Source organism: Watersipora subatra, chromosome 6 (genome assembly GCF_963576615.1).
Source record: "Watersipora subatra chromosome 6, tzWatSuba1.1, whole genome shotgun sequence".
NCBI classification, from domain to species: Eukaryota; Metazoa; Bryozoa; class Gymnolaemata; order Cheilostomatida; family Watersiporidae; genus Watersipora; species Watersipora subatra.
The window spans coordinates 53,003,487-53,024,833 of NC_088713.1; the positions used below are offsets into that span (position 1 = coordinate 53,003,487).

General features: G+C 34.8%; 1 protein-coding gene across 1 annotated transcript; it reads right to left on the reverse strand.

Annotated features, from left to right (window-relative positions):
• Positions 1-16,188: 16,188 nt before the first annotated feature.
• Positions 16,189-20,222, reverse strand: LOC137398357 (uncharacterized). The gene is made up of 6 exons (XM_068084464.1): positions 19,541-20,222; positions 18,593-18,655; positions 18,187-18,270; positions 16,928-16,990; positions 16,728-16,811; positions 16,189-16,292 (listed from the first exon to the last, which is right to left on the reverse strand). Exons 1-6 carry the CDS (start codon positions 20,220-20,222, stop codon positions 16,189-16,191), a joined length of 1,080 nt encoding a protein of 359 aa, XP_067940565.1.
• Positions 20,223-21,347: the final 1,125 nt, after the last annotated feature.

The following is a 21,347-nucleotide window of genomic DNA, read 5'->3' on the forward strand; positions in this document are numbered from 1 at the left end:
TGCTTTACCTTGCCTCCTCTCCTACATTTCTTGTGAACCAAACAGATGAGATACAGCCTAGGCATGGCAGTGCTACTTACAACGCACCATTGTAGAAACAAGTTCAAATAAAGTTTGAGATACACAATTAAATGGTTGTTCCTTATGTAACTACATACTGTCGTTGTTTCAAAAGGTGCTACAGTTGAGACTTAGGAGTAATACAAAGTTAGTTGTTAAAGTGTGTGCTTGCAGCAAATACAGTAAAGATAAGAAACTGTTGTCTTCCGTTGCCTTCATTTTTACAATCAATGCTTAACGAGATGCTAATATTAATATTTACAGTGAAATTAAATAGAATCATTTTAGGCTCTCAGAATGGTAACGAAGTGGACAATCGTTTTAATGTGCATTTTATTTGTTCAGAACATGATCGTAACTTTTCAATATTTCATGTAATACCGCTTTACAAAAATGTATTTATATTAAAAAAAACTATTTTTTCAAATATAAACGAATACAGAATAATTAATGGTGTATTTTTGAGAAAAAAAAATTCCGTTTCGTGAGCATGTTACCATTTATTTTTAACAAGCAAAAACTATGTAAATACTTTAAGTTAATTTGCTAAAATAACTCATATTTGTAATTAAAAGTTTGCTTGAAAAAGATGCTTACGTGATATTTTGTTAAACAAAAAGATAACGTTTGCAGTGGCTGGAAACGACTAACTGTGGCTCAGTCCGACTAACTTTAAAGCTTTTGTATTTCCGGATTAAGCTCCACCCCTACAAAACGACCCAGAAACTGACCAGGTTTTGAGCCACTGCAATTATACCTGACCAAATCAAGCGGCATCGTGGGGCCAGCAACGCGCTACATGCTTACGGTCAAAACTCTTCTTCTTGAAAATTAAAAATGATTACTGGCATTAAAGAATGGTTACTGGTGTTTTGCTGGTGCTGGAAAGGCCTATATTTATTCTAGATACTAGAAATATAAGGTATATATATAAAAGAGTGATAAAAACATAATACATTGAAAAAATATGATCCTAGACAGATGTTTTATAAGCAACTACGTTCTTGATGACAGTTTGTGTTGCAACAGTGTCTTCTAGTGCAGTCTGTTAAATTTCTAATTGTAATTTCCTTCAAAATATTGGACTGTTTTAAATTTTCTTTTACTTATTTTAGGTGTTAGATGTCGGCATAAAACTGGCGATTTCCAAGTCGAAATCAACAATCAAGGTATGTCTTTCTGAGGTTGTGATCTAAAGTTGATGTGACGTGATGCTGTCCAAATACCTCTACTTCATTTAATCAGCAGTAAAAGTTCATCATGGGATTAATTTTATCATAATTTTTGTTACATCAACAAAATATATATTTTATAAACTTATTATGCAACGCTTAACGCAGTAAAAAAGATCTTGCCATATTGTATTATTCGTTAACTTTTTTATGTGTATCAAATGTTTATTTTCAGTTTTATGCTCTACTAATCTATGATAGTCTCACTAACGCTTTAGACCAGCCAGCTGACATTGTTATAGTTCCAAGACATGATTCTGAGCAAAGTCACTACTCCATAATGCTTAGCATTCTTATGCTGCACTTTTATACTAAAAGACTATGTCAAGATATTAATTTTGAGAACAATTAGTGTTGCATGGCTGTGCATAGTTATTATAATTGTTTTAAAAATTTAAAACAGGACATCTTTTATATAGCGTGTAACAGCTGGCATAGCTGGCACTATGCACTAGCTCTATTCAAGAGTATACTAAAAACCATTTGCAACAACAGCCTACTACAACTAGTCAGTACAACTAGCATTAGCAGTTTTGTAGTTCCGTAGAAACGACCTTGTCAACGTGCAGGTATATTGTTAGCGCCAAAATTTATTTTTGTGTACATTCCGCAACCGAGTTAGGAATTGCGGCTAGAAACTCACAAATCGTTATCTTTTTTAGATCTGACCGCAAAGTTGCGTCTTGTCACTGCCTATTTCCGCCTTATTTAAATAACCCCGGACACCGGTTTGCTCGCTTTTACATTTGTTACCCACAAGGAAAAGTTGCAATGATAATATTAGTTGATTACTTAAACGAACATTATTAATTGCTAAATTTTAACTAATTAGAAAATGCTGTATCAAGCAGGTGTGTAGACTAATTACATCAATACTTTAACTTATAGGCCAACGGCTGCATTCATTCACTAAGAGTAGATTGTATTTCAAGCAGTGAATTGTTCTAGGGTGTTCTGATTTAAATAGCCTATAAAATTTTATTCAATTTATTGGAATATGCATGACTTAAATAACACTGTTCAAGAGTGCAAAATTTTGTGCATGTGTGACTGTTGATTGCAAGAAGTTCAGCTGTAGGCCTGATACCAATAATATTAATTGTTTATCAATCAGTTAATATATGTTCAATGTTTTCTTTTTTGCTGTATAGATACTGTGATGCTGTAATTAATGCCATTGACCAAGCAAGCCTAATTGCTTACAGCAAACTCCAATACATAATGGATTTCTATGTCTGTTTTCAATTTGCATTTATTTAGTTTTGACCCAGGGGAAGTAACCATCTGAGTTTACATCAATAGGTTGATTATATAACAACATGTTTCATTGACTTTCACAATGCACCTCACCAGAGCGATATATCAAGATTTGTAACTGAACTATCATAACGGAAGACTACGCCGAGATACGCTACGGTAATTTTAGATTTCCTTGGTGTAGTTGGTATGCATATATGGTAATCACCCACTTAATAACTCATAAGGTTACAATAGTTTTTGTGATGATGAGGAAACAAGGTGGTCTTTTAAAAAGCAATAGTAGAAGCTTCTAAACGGTGCATATGTGTGCCTCATATTATTTACAACCCATAGCCTAAGGTCTTTGTCATAATTTAGTGTTAGTAGATTAGGGTAGCCAACCACCCGCTGTATAGCAAGTGCGCTAGGAGAAAGCTGCAAATATTTTCATTAGGTTGATTCGCCAGTTGTCCTTTATTATCCTTGTTGGAATTTTGTTCATTGTCAACACAAATCCATAAACATGTTCATTGAGAACAATAACCCTTTAATATGAACTTACACAATACTTTAGTAGATTTCATCTGAAGTTATCAGAATTTTTAAATATGAATATAAATGTTATATTTTATAAATATTTTTAAATCTTTAAATATGAACTTACACAATATTTTATTAGATTGCATCATAAAGTATCAGCATTTTGCTAGTTTTATATTCACAATAGCAAATAGTGATGTCATTTTGCATGTATTTTTCTTTTGAGAATTTTAATCGCAATTTAGTTTGGTCTATGTTAATTTTGAAACATCTGGTAGTCAGATGACTTCAAAGTTGAGAAACAATCTCAATTGATAGAGAATTACCGATACTTTCTGATAGAATATAATAAGATTTTGTGAAAGTTCATCTTGAAAGCATGTTAAGGTAGGTTTTTGAGTTTTTAATCAGACAGACATTAGCACATTTTTACCATATATGGTCAATTGATATTGGCATAGCTTTTTCACTTTCAATAAACTGGGCGAGTCTGTTTTTATAACGCTTTTTCACACGAGAAATTGTTATCATCGCGGAACATCATTCTTATTATACTAGAGTGATAAAGTGTTGTACGTCATTTTTTCAATGACGGTAAATACCACTCGGAGAAACATGGTTTTTATGAACATTTCTATGGATAAATGATCGTTGTGTTGAAGTACTAAAATGGCTGTCGATGATTTGATCCTCTTGCTGCACAACTGTTTTGAAGTGCTTCTTTTTGTTCAGTTTTGGAGTGAAGTGCGACTGATCATCAGTGTGACTCGCTTCATAATTACAATAATAGAGTTATTAGATTTATGACTTAACATGATCACTTTTTTCACAATTCTAGAAGATTCTATAGTGCGGTATTTTGAGTCATTTTCACATTTAATTGTTACTTTATTCATAGCACCATAAGCAAAGGTAAAGTTAATCATACAAAAGCTACAGGCTCGAGTCATTCAGAGCATTTCAGAGTTCCTCATAATCATAGGGCGGACCAACCACCCAACCAACCTGACATCACTCAAAGAGTCACGGCTAAGGATTCCTGACCTTGCTGGTAGGCACATATCAGACTGTCTCTATTATTTTAATTAATCGCATAATTAATTAGCTAGTGTTTTTGTGTCTGTTTGGAAGTTGTCTGCACTTGTTGCCATTAGCCAGCCATATGACGCGTTGTATTTACTCTCAAGGCATGCATATTGTAAGAAACTATTAGATTATGTGATATTGAGGAAAAACAATTGTTTAGCTCATTTCTTTGTGTTGATACAATTGAAATATTCACCATTACAGATCTGAAAGAAAATACTTAATAATCAGGTTTGTTCATCGTACTGCAGCTTCATGATAATGGAGGGCTTGCAGCACACGATATTTTATAACTTTAATAAATAGATGCAACATAACTCTAGTCCGAGCTTAAATTAAAATGGCATTTTTGGCTAGCCCTTACATAATTAGACACTAAGGCTATCCCTATTATGTGTTTTAAAGGGTCTGACGATATAGCTTCTGCAATTTGAAATTCTGTAAATTCTTTTATTTGATTTTTATAACATTTAGCCGTGTGTCGTTGAATAATAATAGATATTTTCAGGTATAACTTCCGCTCTAACTAAACAAGTTGCCATAGCAATGAAATTATCACATCAGTCTCATTTTACTAAATAATGTGTAAATAAAAACTTGGTCTGTCATTAGAGACCATTTGCTAATAATGGACAATGTTTGGTGAGAGTGCCTTCAAATATCCTATGTATTGGGTGCTTTTTGGGTTTCTCTATACATCAGAAGTATTTATATACCATCTGGTTTCCAATTGAGAATGTCTCACAATTAAAAATAATTTGTGAAAGATTTTGCATTTACGAAAGTGCAAAAATGCTGCAATTTTTACTATATTAAAATCCGTCTTTTTCTGTCTGTATGTTCGAAGTTAGAGTGAGAGGTCAAAGTAGATGATTGCTTCTCACGGGACTCGATCTCATGACATTCAGTTTGTTATATCGACACTAAAACCTGCGCTAATCGAGAACTTCTTTAGCAGTTCAGATTAATTGTGCACATACATATGCTCTGCGTTTTATGACAGAAAAAGTAAGTGGAGATAATATCGATGAAGTTTGAAATATGATGATTTATATTTCAACCTGATGATCTCTCATGACACATTGGACTTCTCTAGAGTCACAGGTTTGGATAAAACGGGAAATAAAAAATATCAAATATGAAATGTATTAGTAATTTGAACTGAAGGTTGAATTTGTGATTAAATGAAGGCATTTTATGAAGGAAGTTTTTTTTACTTACCTTTCGTCAGATATAAATTAATTTATTATTACATTTACGGGTGCTAGTAAATATTAATTTGAGGCGTTAAGTTAATAAACCTAGCCTGAGATCTTGGTCACTATTTATGACTTGCAGGCTACTACGTATATCAAGTGTGTTAGGCGAGGGTTAAACAGTTTTCACTGTATCCATGTACTGGTCATTGCCTAATCTGTATAGTAATACGTTGTTCACTAAACCCATAAGTCGATATGGAGAGGACAACTCCTAGTTGATGTTTATTCATAGTCCTGTGCTAAAATTATGCCATTGGACATTTCTGAAGACATTTTTAATCACTGTCTTGTGATTTATAGTAGTTGTTTCCTCACAATTTTATGATTCTGCTTCTGTGGACTCAGTATTTCGTGAATAAAAATATTTATTTCAAAATTAAATTGATTATTTGCATGAATTAAAAAACTAAAATACAGGATTTTCTCTCATACTCTGGTCTAGTGGAATCGCTCAATGAGGATCACTGTGATAGCAGTAGTCATGGTTTAGTAGTTCCTGTTACATTTTGTAAAGCGTAAACCTACATATTGCTTTTGCATATATTTCTTCATGTCTTTTAAATGTCCTTGACCTTCAAAGGCACAAAATGAACTTGAGTAAAAAATAAATTCATTTACAAATAATAAAAAAGTAATTATATTAGACTGAAAAATCAGACAATAACATCTGTAGTAAGGGAGTATGGGCTGAATGATTCTACGCATATACAGTATTAATAACATTATAATTTTGCTTTTTATGTTATAAAACCAGGTTGATAAGTATTAAGACCGTTTAAATCGTTAAAAAGCTTTCAAAAATACATATGGGGTTGAGATTACTTTGCAGACATTCACCCCTCATGAGTGTACAGGTCCTCATTAACTGTGATGAATGAGGGAACCCTGTAATCAATATAGAAAAATGATAGATGTCTTTTTAGTTGTATTTATACTGTGTTGGGCAGCCATTGTACATCCTATTTAGGTTTTTGTTGATAATAGTTCATATTAAACACAACAGTTCATTTTACAACCTCCTAAGAATAAGAGCTTATATATGAGTAGTATGTTTGTATCGCAATATCTGTAAATGCTTTGTATAAGTATGAGAACTGAGCATTAACAAAGTAACTAGCCAATTATATCCATACTTGCAGAAGCTGGGCCAATCACCATTGAGATTTGCCTGAGCAGTCGCCAATCAATAGACGAGGTGATTAAAGCTCTTATATGGTTGTTGGTGATCATTGTGGAGATAAGCTGGGTTTTATACCGCCTTCTGAAACCAGCCACAAGGTGAGCAGATGTTTACCAATTGTTACATTTTTTTATTTCATCCAACGCTTCACCCATTAGTTCAATACTAGAATGAGTGTAGATCTTTTACTATATTATATTGTGGCGCTCTATGTTTATGCTAGTCTGCGCCTTTTTGACTTCAGTGGATATATTTTGCAGTAATTGTCAAGGTTAAATTTTTCCTAGAATAAAGCAAGATTGCGTTTTGTCTCCCACATCAATTAATCGCTCATGTTTATTTGTCCAGGTGTTAGACTAGTTCACAGTGAAACAGACCCAGTAGTTGATATGCAGGATGGATTGCACCTTTCTAAAAGCCTGATATTATAGCTTAGGGAGGTTTAAGTGCTTCCAAAGGTTTCCCAAATATTAGAATTCTCTTATTCAGAAAATGGTATCCACTGGTTGATTTGATAAGTTTCAAGACCTTCAGGGTTATGATATGGTTAACTAAAACAAACTTTTCACCTGAAAGTCTCACAAGATGGCATATGATGACCTACACTTAGGCATGTGCTCATTCTTGTTGCTCGATATGCCATTTCATTTCATACTGTCTCATACCACTACATTTCATACCAAGCCTTGTCTTACCATGTCATATCATACCAAGCCTTCTCTTACCATGTCATCTCATACCAATCCCTCTCATACCATGCCATATCTTATCATACATCTCATACCATGCCATCTCATACCATGCCATCTCATACCATGCCATCTCATACCATGTCATCTCATACCATGCCATCTCATACCATACCATGCCATCTCATACCATGCCATCTCATACCATGCCATCTCATACCATGCCATCTCATACATCATATATCATACCACTCCATCTCATACTACTCCATTTCTAACCATGCCATCTCATACAATTCTCTCTCATACCTCTCTATTTCTCACCATGCCATCTCATACCACTCTATCTCTTACCATGTCATATCATACCACTACGCGTCATACCCCTACATATCATGCCATATCATACCATTACATATCATACTGATACATCTCATACCATGCCATATCATACCACTCTATTTCATACCACTCTATTTCATACCACTCTATTTCATACCACTATATTTCATACCACTATATTTCATACCACTATATTTCATACCACTCTATTTCATACCACCCTATTTCATACCACTCCATCTCATGCCATGCCATCTTATACCACTCCATTTCATACCATGCCATCTCATACCGTGTATGATTACATATAAAAACAGCAAACTTTTATTGTTTGTCTCTATGTATGTCTTTTAGATTCAAATTTAGTACAGTGCATGAGAGCTCAGGTTCTCTATCTTTATTCATCTTCAGAGGCAGAGATTTTAGCTTGTTTAATTAATCACTTGTCTAATATTGTCTCTTGATGCCATGACAATAACGATCTGGTTTTCTGTTTTGAAAAATAGCTAGAAATAGAATTGTTGAGCCAAAAGATTTTTATTGGCTACATGTGATTGCTAACAAAGCTGTTTCATGAGATACAATATTTGATTGGTCTAGCTAATGTGTGAGATTCACAATGAAAAGAAAAGTAAAATCATATTGATAAGCCGATACATCGGCTCACGGTCTGTATACTTATATAACCGTGAAAACCGATACATCGGCTTACCATAGCAAAAGAGTTAAGAAACTTGGTCTTAGATCAGTATTTGATCTTTGCAGGCTATATACAAAATGCACTGTACAGATTAAGGTCAGCATTATTAAAGTGGCATGGTAAGCAAACATTTTTATGCCGTTATTGTCGATGTGGCTTTATGTGAACAGAAGTTGCTAAGCCGAGCATCACAAGCGTTTTGCTGCGCAATATTAGGGCCGGTGTCTCGCAATTGATATCAGGCTTAATTTACTTGCCCTGACATTTTATTTTATTATTCTATCATTTAATTTTGTGTAATTTTAGTTATTATCAGTCGATCATGTCTCTTAGTTACCTAATTCTTAGATGTTTTATGAATATCTTGCTTTGTGATGTTATTGTAATTATTGGTGTGTTATAACTCTATCACTGGCATTCCATGATGCATATAATTAGCAAATTTGAGCCAATCCGCAAGCTATTCGCGTCATGGAAATAACATGAATGCGCAAGCTAAGCGAGTTTTGCAATCTGCAAAACTTTATCGAATCCATTATGCTTGCGATTCATGGAAACGGCGCTTGCGAATAATGGCATTAGAATATTGATGGCTATTACATTACAAACATTTTCACGCTTCAGTTGTTTTTATTTCGATTTGTGCAATCTGCAATGCCCAATTTTCCAAACGATTGCTGCTAAGCTTAAGCCTGGTTTCCATATGACAGCGGAATGATTGTGCGCAGCCCAATGATCGTGTGCATCGCATTTCTTGGGGTTTTCGATTGCTGCTAAGCTTAGCGTGACAAAACTGCTAGCTATTTATAGAGTCATTAATTAGGCTAATACTTGACCTATGGGGTCAAGCAAATGTTAAATCTGCATCAATCCGCATTGGCAGGTGTTCATCAAACCGATCCTTTGCAAAGTATCTCAACTTGCGAATTATTCGAATCGTTCTAATCATGTGAATTATGTGAGTCATGGAAACATAGTGTATAACTCTGCAGCTATAACTCTGGGAGTCAATTGTGAAGGATGAATATCATAGTTATGAAAAGACTGTTGATGAAAATGCTTATGGAACCCTTATTAAGTACAATCTCAAGGATATCCAGAGCTTATTGAAACATTCAGAACACAAATGACACATACTGAGTTTAAATTAAATTTTAGCATTTCATATTATCCAAGTTTTCTTTACACTATATTTTAGCTGATGATTTACTATCTACCTGCGGGACCTGCTGGTTAGTGCCACCTGCTGAACTTGTCATGTCACCACAGCTGAGAGATGTATTCAGGTTACTATCTGTAAATACCTGCTTCGTCTGCCATGATTCCTACACATACTCACTAGGCAATGCATATGCTTCCTCCTTCACCACTCAGCAAATCAGGTATGCTGTTACTGATAGTACTTGATGAAAGTTCCAAGCTGTGGGGCTTAGCGCTAGTCAAGCTAGTAGCGGATGCTTTACTGCTGCTAAATCTCTGGGTTCAGTTACAAATTATATCAAAATAATTTTTAAGTTTGTTATAGAGTATTATTATAAAGGTAAAAATATGGATATGAAGACATGTTTGTTACTAGTTCTCTCACTTGTTTCACAAGAAATTACTTTCATTAAGATGAGTTATTGTATTGTTTACCATTCATACCAACTGACCTCTTAGTGAACTCTATCACAATATTTACACTTGATACTAGAAATAATTGTAAAGACAGCTACTTGTAGTCAGGTAGTGCTGCCATTATCATCATATCAAGTTACTCTATAGTATTGTAACTGGAGGAGTCTGTTTCCTTGTTGAATACTTTCCTTAGATGACACATGACTAAACCACACATGAAGTGTCTGTATTTTGGTTCTATGTGGCCATCTATTGTTTAAAACTGGCATAGATATGCTGAGATGAAACAATAAATATAATCAATAGTCGATAGTTGAAAATGTTTGAAAGTTGAAAATGGAACTGGATTAGGTACACACCTTCAGCTAGGATTGCCTCCAGTAATTATCATCAACTAATCAAACTTATGCTTTAACTTACATATCATTTGAAAATAGGGAGTCAAGCATTATCACCATTGTGATGGAATGTGGGTCTCCATACATATGAATTTAAAACTCTGTCGTGTTTAGCTATAGCTATTGAAATCTGAGAATGACAGATCTGCTTGGTGCGGGAATAGATCTCGGAACCTCCCATTCACCGAGTAATAGCTTAACCAATTAAGCTAAGCCAGATGTAATGAATGAATTAGTTGACATGTGTTGTTATATTAGTATAATGCACCTAGAACTCTGCGTTATGTAATGTCACTAAAGCTTGCTCTCACGGCTCTTAGTAGTATGTTTAGCAATACTGATAGTAACTTACTCAAATTAGTCATTGGCAATGTGTCAGGCTAATGGCAGGGGTAGGCAACTACGTTACCTGTCACTATTTATAAGGTGTTTTTAATACCTATGCCATGCCCAGAATTTGGCTATTTTTTCATAACGTTTTTTTCCAAAGATTATTTTGAGTTTTTTTCATAATTCCAGCACCTAATCTACCTTTTTAATTCAACATCTACATGTAATATACATTTGTAATAAAGTGGGTCATCTCAGTACCCGGATATACTAACATGGCTGATGTATGTTAGTAGTCAGTACTTGCAATTCTGTCTCTGACTACATATTTGTTCTGATGGTAACAAGTTCTCATCAGGTAAATAAGTATACAAACTCAGTATCACTAACACATCTTCAATCTCAACATACAGAGGTTACCCATACCCTCTAAGAGTCTCTAAGGCTATTTTGATATTTAACTGAATTGCTGAGTGGTTTTTACCAGAAGGACATTTTTGTTCCCCTTAAAATACCATATTGATAAAAACTGGAGTTATCTGCTATTGGTAAAATAACTTCCATTTCTCATGTTTCACATGCAGCCATTGGTTGTTGGAATGCTTTAGCAAGGTCTTTGCTGTTTCCAACAATGCCATTAAGATGCATTTGTTATCTGCTTTTAACAGGAGGCCTTAACAGTGCTCTGTTTGACTTGAATGCCAGCAGCTCCATGTTATGACTATTCATTGGCTCACAGTCTACAACAATCCCAACCTTTTTGAACTCCTCTGCTTCCTCTCTTGTAAGTTTCAACTTTCTTTTCTACCTCCTCACCCGACTTGAATATATATATATATATATATATATTGATATATTGATATATAGGTATATTGACATATTGATTTATAGGTATATTAATATATTGATGTATTGATGTATTGATATATAGGTGAAGTTCGTGACCTAAAGGACTATCTAATGCTTAGTTTATTCCTCCTCTGAATTGATTGCTGAGTCCCTCCCATAAGTCTAACCAATGTTTAAGAAGTTGTCTCACCTTTGTACTCCCTCCATTCTCTAACTTTGTTCCAGTTCTCTCTATACTGTTATGTAAATATAATCATCAGCTTGTTTAATATCTTTTATCTGATATCTCATGATGTAGGTGTCTATTCTGTTTCTATGGATAGCTTAACCTCTGGTATATAGCCTGTGGACCTCTATGTAGATCATTATTGAAATATTGTTACCAGAATATCTCAATGATAGGTATAAATATACCTGCTTATGACAGGATACCATTATGCTTCACTACACATGGTTACATATCTACTCTGGTATTTCAATATACTACCAGTTAGACTAGTGACCCAGTGCAGTTCAAGCTGTACACATCAACTATATCAAGTGTTTATAGTAATTGATAGTCTGTTGGTTGGTTGCTAGGCAATGAGTAACTTGTTACTCATCTTGAAATTAATAATACTTAATTTTTATACAAATTCACACAATTAAATATTTCGTTTTTAATGTATCATTATTCTAAAACCATTTCTTTGGTTTTTCTAACAACTGGTATTGCTGAACCTTTTCCTAGTTACATCAGACGTCAGCCTGTTATGGTTTCCTTAATAAATAGTACTTGGCTGTTTAAAACACAATATTACTTGTATTTTACCAAACTATGAGATATTTACACGCAGCATTACAGAGACTGAGTATGCAAATATCATTGTTTCTTCTCTTAAGTATATATAAATGTTAGCTATGTTCCTTTCACATGCTGGTCACATGACGATGAGCTGTAAATATTCCTAAACGCTGCACTTATAGTTGACTGTATAATATTATCAGTACAGTCAAACCTCAACATATGAAGTTGACTCGTTGCAAGATATGAGTCATATATTATAATCACTATTAGTATATAGAGAATATTATCACAAGAATAAACTGTAATTGGTTTAATTGGTTCAACATTCTAAAGGTCTGTAAAAACTACCTTATAAGTACTTTGAATATATAGCATTAAACAATATAAACCATACAGAAATATTATAAGTTTAAAAACATTACACATTATTGCATACAAATCAAATAATGGAAATAACAATCAACTAAATGATACGTTTTAGAGAATAAGTGAAACGGAAGTGTAAAATTGGTACAAAGGTAGAAGTACACATAACATGTAAGTTACTCTTTCTTGTATTAGGTAACTTTTAAATTTCTTATTATTTGTATGTTTTATTTTATTCATAAAACTCCTGAGTTTTGGTAAACTTGTAAAGTTTTATGTTAGAAACTATTTTGCGTCTTGTGTGCTATTCCTGTGGTTTATAGTAACTGACATGGAAGAATGGGTTGTTGCGGAGTAGTGTTATCGTACTGTTAGTAGCAGTAGTAGTGGTAGCAGTAGTATTAATAGTAGTAATGATAGTAGCAGCGGCAGCAGTAGTAATAGTAATAGTGGTAGTAGCGGTAGCAGCAGTAGTAATAGTAGTGGTAATACTAGTAGTAGTAGTAGTACACTCATATACTTTTGTACTGCTACAATGCTGATTCTTTCATTCTATATTGATGCGCTGTTATAATACCAAAACTTTTTGCCGTGCACTTTTGTATTGGTGTACGTGGTTGAATACCTGTTTACAAAATAGGTTATAAGTTCTGAGGCTGAGGTACAACAAAGTTCGCTTTTCACTCAGTGACACAAATGAAACAGCCTTTGTAAAATTTCTACTGACATGGTTTGACTCTTTTTAAAAGGAAAAACTATAAACAATTCAATTTTAAAATGGATGCTACATCTTTCTTTTTTGAATACTTGTCTTCTCCCAACCTGAGAGTATTAATGTTCAAGAATTATCTCTAGCTATAAGACTTGTAGCCCTACACAGGCTTGCGACCTTAGAAATGTTTGACAACACATTATCTAAATTAATTAAAGGCATATCTTTAAAATGATCTTATTGCATTCTTTCACTGAGATCATATGTCCATCTATTCGTGTCTCAAAGCACCATTTTCTATATAAAATAATTAAATACAAACTAATTCTTTACCATGCTCTGAGAAGAAGTACATAAAACAGAATGCATGCATTACAGCAAAAATGTGCTTTTAACAGCTGTAATTTAGTACCAACGCTTACAATGTAAGAAATTGATATTTAGTTATTAACATTTGCAACAAAATGTAACATTGCTATGTACACTACTGTAAGTTTTTGTCTTCTAGACAGACTTAGTAGCTAATGTCGATCGCGGATCAACGACCGGTTGGCAACTAACGCATTAAAAACACTAAACTTTTGTGACACAACGCAACAAACGTCCAATGTAATTGGATTTAGATTAAACACACAGATAAAGCTAAGTTTTAATCTTTTATTTCTCTTACCATAATTTTGTTGTCTTGATTTGCTATTATATGTTTTTAGTTTGGCTCTTTTTGCCTTGCGTTCATTATAGCCTTTAACTAACCTGTTAAAAACTGTGATAAACTGATTTGAGTAGAAAGATTGAGCAATGCTGTTCTCAAAAGCGACTTTTCGCATACTTGGCCTTATATACAGGCAATCGGGAACTGGCTAGTACGCTCGTATCTCAAAGGTTACTTGTATTTCAAAGAAGAAACTTGTCCAAATAGTGCTTGTATCTCGAGTTTCTTGTATGTTTGGGTACACAGGTGTCAAGCTATGACTGCAGTAGTTGTCTTCTCATTCCTAGTCACAGCAGGATGTTTTAAGATTTATTATGTTTGTGCTTGTGTCACTCGCAGGTCTTAACAGAAGGTTATTACATGCGATTGTTATTCTGTAAAATACCTAGTCATAGGTTACCAGTATGTCTGGTCAACACAGAGATTTTCTTTGGACCTAGTTGTAAACAGTTCACTTCAATATTAGCCAACCGTTGCTGTTCATGTTAAATTATTTTGTTCTTCTTTTCAAGTCACATTTATTTATTATCAACTATTAGTAATTCCTGCGTTGTCTGGTTCTCTAGGGTTTCTGTAATATTCAATCAGGTAGCCATAGTTCATGTAAAGTTTCTTAATACAAATTTTTAAAGTGCCGTGACGACAACAATGCATGGATGTGTTCATTGCAGGGAGTTGTCCTTCTTGCATGCAAAAGTGCATGCATGAGTTACTAAGGTGGTAGATCGCGAAGCATTTGCAACAAAAATAAGTTTTAATTGAGATTGAGGCAATTTAATTTAGTTGAAATTGAGGCAATTCAATTGCCAACTGAGCTCAGCGTTAATTGAAGTGAGCCAGTTTTTTTTCATTTAATAAACTGTAGGTAACGTATTGAGGTCTGGTGGTCTGCTTTCATAATTCTTCACTCGAGAATTTCAAATTTTTTTAATTTTTTGTAGACAACTGGTTTTAATACAGTAAATGTTACCAAGGAAAGCCAATAGGCAGTAAATTTCTTATAATTATGTAACTCTGATATTTTGGTCTTGCAACCATCAAAAATAATGCAATATATCATGGTATTAGTATTACTATATTACTATAAGTAATATATCAAAATAATATATATACGATAAGGGGAGTGATTCATAAAAGATCAAAGTGTACAGGTTTCGAAATCTCAACTTTTCGCTGGGAAGATTAACACTCTACGACTTGCGCTAATTGACCACCTTCCAGTTTACGGCCAGGTAAGCCTATATTGTGACTTTTTCAAATATATATAAATAAGATCGACTGTTACAGGACTAGAACTCACGACATTTCGCTTAAAAGACCAACATTATATGATCCTTGCTAATTGCCCACCTTATGGTTTACTGCCGGTCTAGCCTGTATTGTGACACCTTCAGACTTCAATATACACCCCTATAATAGTTGTGTGTTACATATTACTGTAGTTTTCTGTCATATCATATACTGTGAAGCCAACAAATGATATGCTAAATATGGAGTACAAACCGTATTCTATAGACATTAGCTTGGTTGTTTGGCGACTTGGTTATTTTGAGCAATACCTGGTTACCAATGTGTCTGGTTGAGGAAGATGTTTGACCTAGTTGTAACCAGTTCACTTCAATATTAGCCAATCATTGCTGTTTATGTTGAGACTTTTGGTTAAGGTTTACTGATAGCAACAATTCTAAGGCTATCTGTTACATATCAGACATGAATGCTAAGGCTATCTGTCGTCAGTCGACTATCAGCACTACAGTATCACATCTCCTGGCAGCACTGTTGATATTTAATATTAGAAATGTGGCCAGCTGCAGCAGTGAGATCAGCTCTAAAGCATTGAAGGGTCCACATTGAGTAGGGAATAGCATCTGTTAATATATGCCAGTCTAAAATATTTGGAGTTTTGCCAAGCTATGCAGAGGGCATTATATAGCATGAGTGCAAATCAATGATGGACATGTCTGTTCATAAAAATCACTGCTAGATGAGTAGAGAGGAGAAAATGTATCAAGTATAAATATAAAATTGTATTTAATTATAAATCTTAAACAAGAACTACAGGAGATTTCAATTAAACAAAGAGAAAGGTATCAGCCCAGAGGCTCATGAAGCTGGTCTCCTGTCTCGTCTGTATCAGTAGGAGTACGCAGATGAATATCTAGTCTGTTAAGTCTCCCCATCATGGCAGCCATATCTAAAGGAACAAAAATTTATCAGTATATATTGTAAGCAACAATATCATTCATCTCTATCTATAAAGATTGCACCATCTCACAACCACCTTGTGTAAACCGTCCTTCAGACTAAGGGTATGTTTAAAATAGATGGTTTGGAGTTGTAAAAACTGCAGTCTAATCTGTTAAGTATAGCAATACAATTTAGACGGAATTCATAGGACCATAAAAACAGATTTGAGCAATTGGCTTCCTTTGAGCATTAACCTATAGAATTAACCGCTGACCAGCCAATAGCAATGATGAAACAATACTCATCATATCCATACCTTATAAGTTAATAACTAGCGAGACAAAGTATACATGAAGGTAAATGAATCTGTGTTGTTACTGATGAACAGTAAATATGGATATTAAAATTCAAACACCAGTTGAACTGTGAGTAAAAGCTTTACCTGCTGTCATCCGATTGTTTGCTTCAAGAAGGGCTACAATCTGCTGCTTAGACTCTACTAACTCCTCCCTCTGATTGGCCAACTCTAAAACAACAATAGAATAATGGCTTATATACTGTTACCCTGTGAGGAGGAGATGTAGAGACATCAGTATTTAATCACAAGGAAGAGTCCAGTTCTACTGAAAGTGAGACACTCACCTTCCGCCTTTTGACTATCTGCTTCCTTTAGAGCTGCTAAATCCTCCCTCTGATTGGTCAATTCTAAAAAAGGAATATATGCAGGGCTCATGTACTGGTGCTGTCACATCTTACAATAAGAAGGAATAATCAAATGTAACATTACAATTAGACAGCTTTATTAGCAACTGAACCAGAGTTAACACTAGCCAACTCAACACTGAACAAGGTCAACTGACCAGCTGGTAAGTAAGACAAAAGATAGGGGGATGACTCTTCCCAAGTTATTTATAGAGCAGTAGCTGCACATGTCTTGGCAGGAACTAAATTGAACTCTAGTGATTATGGCGCCTTACAGTGCCTCGCGTTGCGTGTTCACAACTCGAGTTGTACAACTCGAGTTGCCGTGTTGTACAACTCGGCCTGAGTTTATGATTAACTCGAGTTGTGTTACGCAAAACTAACACGGGTTCGTAATGAAAGCAAAATGAGTAATTGGGGTGTCTCATTTACAGAACATTTACCGAAATTTAATAATAATAATTTAAATATATACATACACATTTAAATTATATATATTGGCGATATTTGCGCATATTTGTTGCTATAAATATAACGAGACGAAAACAATTGTAGAATGTAAAAAGCAAACCAAAAAACAATCTATGTGGGAGCTGGGCCATTTCTTTTTCAAATGAAAAAAGAGTTATCTCTTTAGTACCTGACAAGAAACTGAATGAACACCAAAAACGAACATAGAAATTATTTCAACGGCTTTTAATGATGTACCAAAATAAATTTCATATAGCTTGAGACAATGAAACGATGAGATGTTCTCAAGATGAGTTGTTGAACTCGAGTTGTTGTTGAAAGAACTTGGCTTGGGTTTTGATGAACTCGAGTTGCGCAACTCGAGTTATACAACTCGAATTGTAAACTCGGCACACTATAATTCGCCATTTATTTTTAGTTTTACAGTACATACATAGTTTAATTTCTATTAGCTAACGAGTGCCTATTGATGTACCATTGTTAATATAACCAGATCTACGGTTATCCTACCGTAATACCAATATATTGCACCTTACTTTTGAAAAGTCGCGTTGCGTGTTCACAACTCGAGTTGTAAAACTCGAGTTGGGAATACGCAACGCGAGGCACTGTAAGGCGCCATAAGTGATAGTGCATAGATATCAGGTACTTCATACAAAAGAGGAGTAAAGATGTCATCCATATTTTATGACAAGAAAAAGTCCAGTTCTACTGAAATTCAAACGCACCTGCCGTTTTGTGATTATCTGTTTCCTGCAGGGCTACAATCTGCTGTTTAGACTCTGCTAACTCCTTTTCCTGATTGGTCAATGCTTAAACAATAATATGATAATAATAATGGCTTATGTATTGAGAAGGTGTAACAACATCAATATTTTTTTAACTACTATAGAATCATGGCTCATATACTGTTACTACATGAGAAGGAGATATAGAGAAACACAAGAGTATAGACTCGGAACTAGTGCAAAGAGTTTATGGTGAGGAGTAAATTAGTTTTGGTATAAATTTATGAAATAACAACTTTTAAACACACTTTTAAAAACTAAAAAGAAATAGAGTTTTGTGGAAAGAATATTTTCATGGGCTCAGATACTGTTGTTCCAGTAACAGCTTAAGAACTGTAAATCCTACCTGTTGATTTTAGTTTGTCAGCTTTGTGCAGGGCAGCGAATTTTTGGTAAGTGGCTGCATGGGCTACAACAAAGTGAAGATAAATACTTCATTATCATAAAAGGATCAAAAGACAAACCATCTTATGAATAGGAAGCCTTCCCCTTATTTATTATAGCCTCAGGTATATGTGAAAGGAAGCAACTGGTGAATGAGAATCAACTTGTATGGCTGATAAGGACAAATATTATATAAGTCCCTGCTGCAATCCTACCTAATTCCTAATGCTTAAAACATTCCTATTGTATGTTGCACTTATCTTCTCTGAAGCTATAATCAAGTGTACAGTCTCAGTGAGTAATAGACTGAGAACCTGTGTTTAAATTGTTAAAAGATTTGAGTGAAAATATCACATGTTTTCTGCTTGTCTGCTTACTCAAACATTGTGATTCTATATTTAGAAAGAGCAAGAGCTGCTCCATAGGAAAATCTCTACTATAATAAGAGCTGTGTCCGTCTGTCAGAATTACTACTACTATAATTCTAGTAAATAGCTCATGTTTCTATTCAAAACTGTAGTGAGTAATAAGAATATTCATGAATCAGGAGAGTTCAGCTAAGTGCTGACTAATAGCTGCCACAAGGTGTTGAGCTGCTAACATCACTTTAATCCTATCAGTTTTGAATAAGGAATTAAAATACTCAGAGTATAATTATCCAAGAGAGAGCAGAGGTGATGAGTGATTAGCAAGGGCTGAGTGTTGGCTAAAGAGAAGAGGCTGAACTGACAGCATTTAATACAGAGACAGAGCTGAACTGCTTCTACAGCTCACTGCAGTCTCTATGCAAGGAAAATGTAAATGGAATTCCCCAATGTATGTTTACAAAGATACCCTGGGAACAAGCAGAGAGTTATGCAATAGAGTAGTACAAGTGAGTAGATGGTATCACACTGTATAATAATCCTACCTGCTAATACTGGCTGCTTCCAGCTCTTAAGCAGCTCTACCGACCCCTTCGACGCCTGACGCTGTGTTTCTTCTAGAGGGGTTCTAGCGACACAGTTTTTCATACTGAGTAGAGTAGAGACTGTATGAGGAAGGACAGAGGTCAGCATAGACTGTAAAACTGTTGTGTTTCCACATCTGGCTGCCCTGTGTGGTGCTGTATAAAGGTTTATATCCTGTATCTTGAGCAGAGAGACTCTTTGCTCTACCGACAGTTTGATAAGTAAAGTCTCTATTATTTCTGCATATCCTCTCTCTGCAGCCACTGTTAGAGCTGTCCAACACCACCAATCTTGCTCAGCTATTAGCTTATACTTTCTACGAGAAGACACAGTATGTAGCATAAGCTCTACAGACTTTCTATCTCCCTTCTCTACAGCACAGTGCATAGCTGTATAACCCACCTCATATTTCTCAAACAGCAACTCATCTGCTATTCCTCTCAGTGGAGTGAGTAACAGATGAGCTACTTCAGGATGGCCGCGGGAGATAGCCAATAGCAGAGCTGTATACAACTTACTGCCTCTGATAGTTGTTATAAGCTGAAGTAGCTGATCAGGAGGGGTGGTTGTTAAAGCAGTCTTAAGAGAGGTATTGTCAGGAGCTCCACTAGCTCTAATGTATTCCCTAATCCATTGCTCCATCGTCTCCTGTAGAATACTCCACACAGTAAAATATGATAGAGAAAAATGAAGACAAATTGTGACTCAATTGCTGACTCTGGGTGAGCTGATGACTTATAAAGCTGCCAACCATAACAGAGATGCTGCAGGTGAACCCTGAATATCCACAGAGTATAAAAAGGAGACTAGGATATGATACTCAGAGCTGGGAAATCAAGCATCAACATTCCTGCTATTTGCTCTCTCATGTGTTGAAATAATGGGAATAAACTCAGTAAAATTTTTATAATGACAAATCAGGAGACAGCAATAAGATTCATAGTCTCCTACTTTAAACACTAATTTCCTGTAAAACTGGTGACTAAATACAATCAGTGGCCTGCAGCTGATTCTGATCAGAATAAAGGCAAGAGAAGCAGTTAAAAACTCCAGTTTCAGAGCTCCTCATTCTATTCATAAGAGGAATATGACATATTTACAGTAGGAAATATTTGCAGGTACAAAATGACTGAGGAATGAAACCAGAACCTCCTGACCTTAACTTGACCTCACCAGAGGATAGACTTTATGAGTCTCCTCAGGGTAGAGAGTGATAGTCTCAGGAGGTCAGAGTTATATTATAATCACACCGACTCGGTGTCTCTCCTCATCTAATCTATTGTTCCCAGTAAGTATAATATCAACAGATGCTAATATATAATAGAGAAGCTATACTTACTTGTAGGTGCTCTGTAGTTGATATGCTAGCTGGTTGATCCTTGTCTTTTATAGCTTGAAAATGTCTCCGCCCCTCATTCAATAATATCCCTCTTGATTGGCTGAAACAAATATAACTTATCCAATAACATAATAGTTTGCCGGCAAGAATGACAGTGAACAGTCAACCTTGTATTAATATTGAGTAATGTACACAGGAAACAATATTTAAATAATTCATCGTGTGAGTCTATTATATATTGTAGAGTCCTTTCAACAAATATTTAGTATAAATTTTCAAGTATAAAGTTTAAGAAGATTAAAAGATTTTTGTCCCTCAAAATTATGAAGTTTTCTGTTAACTCATACTCACGTTTGAGCAACATTTATATCTTACAATAGTAAAGTAGTTGCGTCAAAGTCCACTCAATACTTGGATCTGCTATGAGA

What these genes read in the sequence shown, in the direction of transcription:
- LOC137398357 (XM_068084464.1), bottom strand. Translation starts at nt 20,222, where the DNA reads ATGGAGCAATGGATTAGGGAATACATTAGAGCTAGTGGAGCTCCTGAC. An exon ending in TGACAAACTAAAATCAACAG is followed by an intron (nt 18,271 to 18,592) that starts GTAGGATTTACA and finishes TTATTGTTTAAG; the next exon opens with CATTGACCAATCAGGAAAAG. An exon ending in AGATAATCACAAAACGGCAG is followed by an intron (nt 16,991 to 18,186) that starts GTGCGTTTGAAT and finishes TTCCTTTTTTAG; the next exon opens with AATTGACCAATCAGAGGGAG.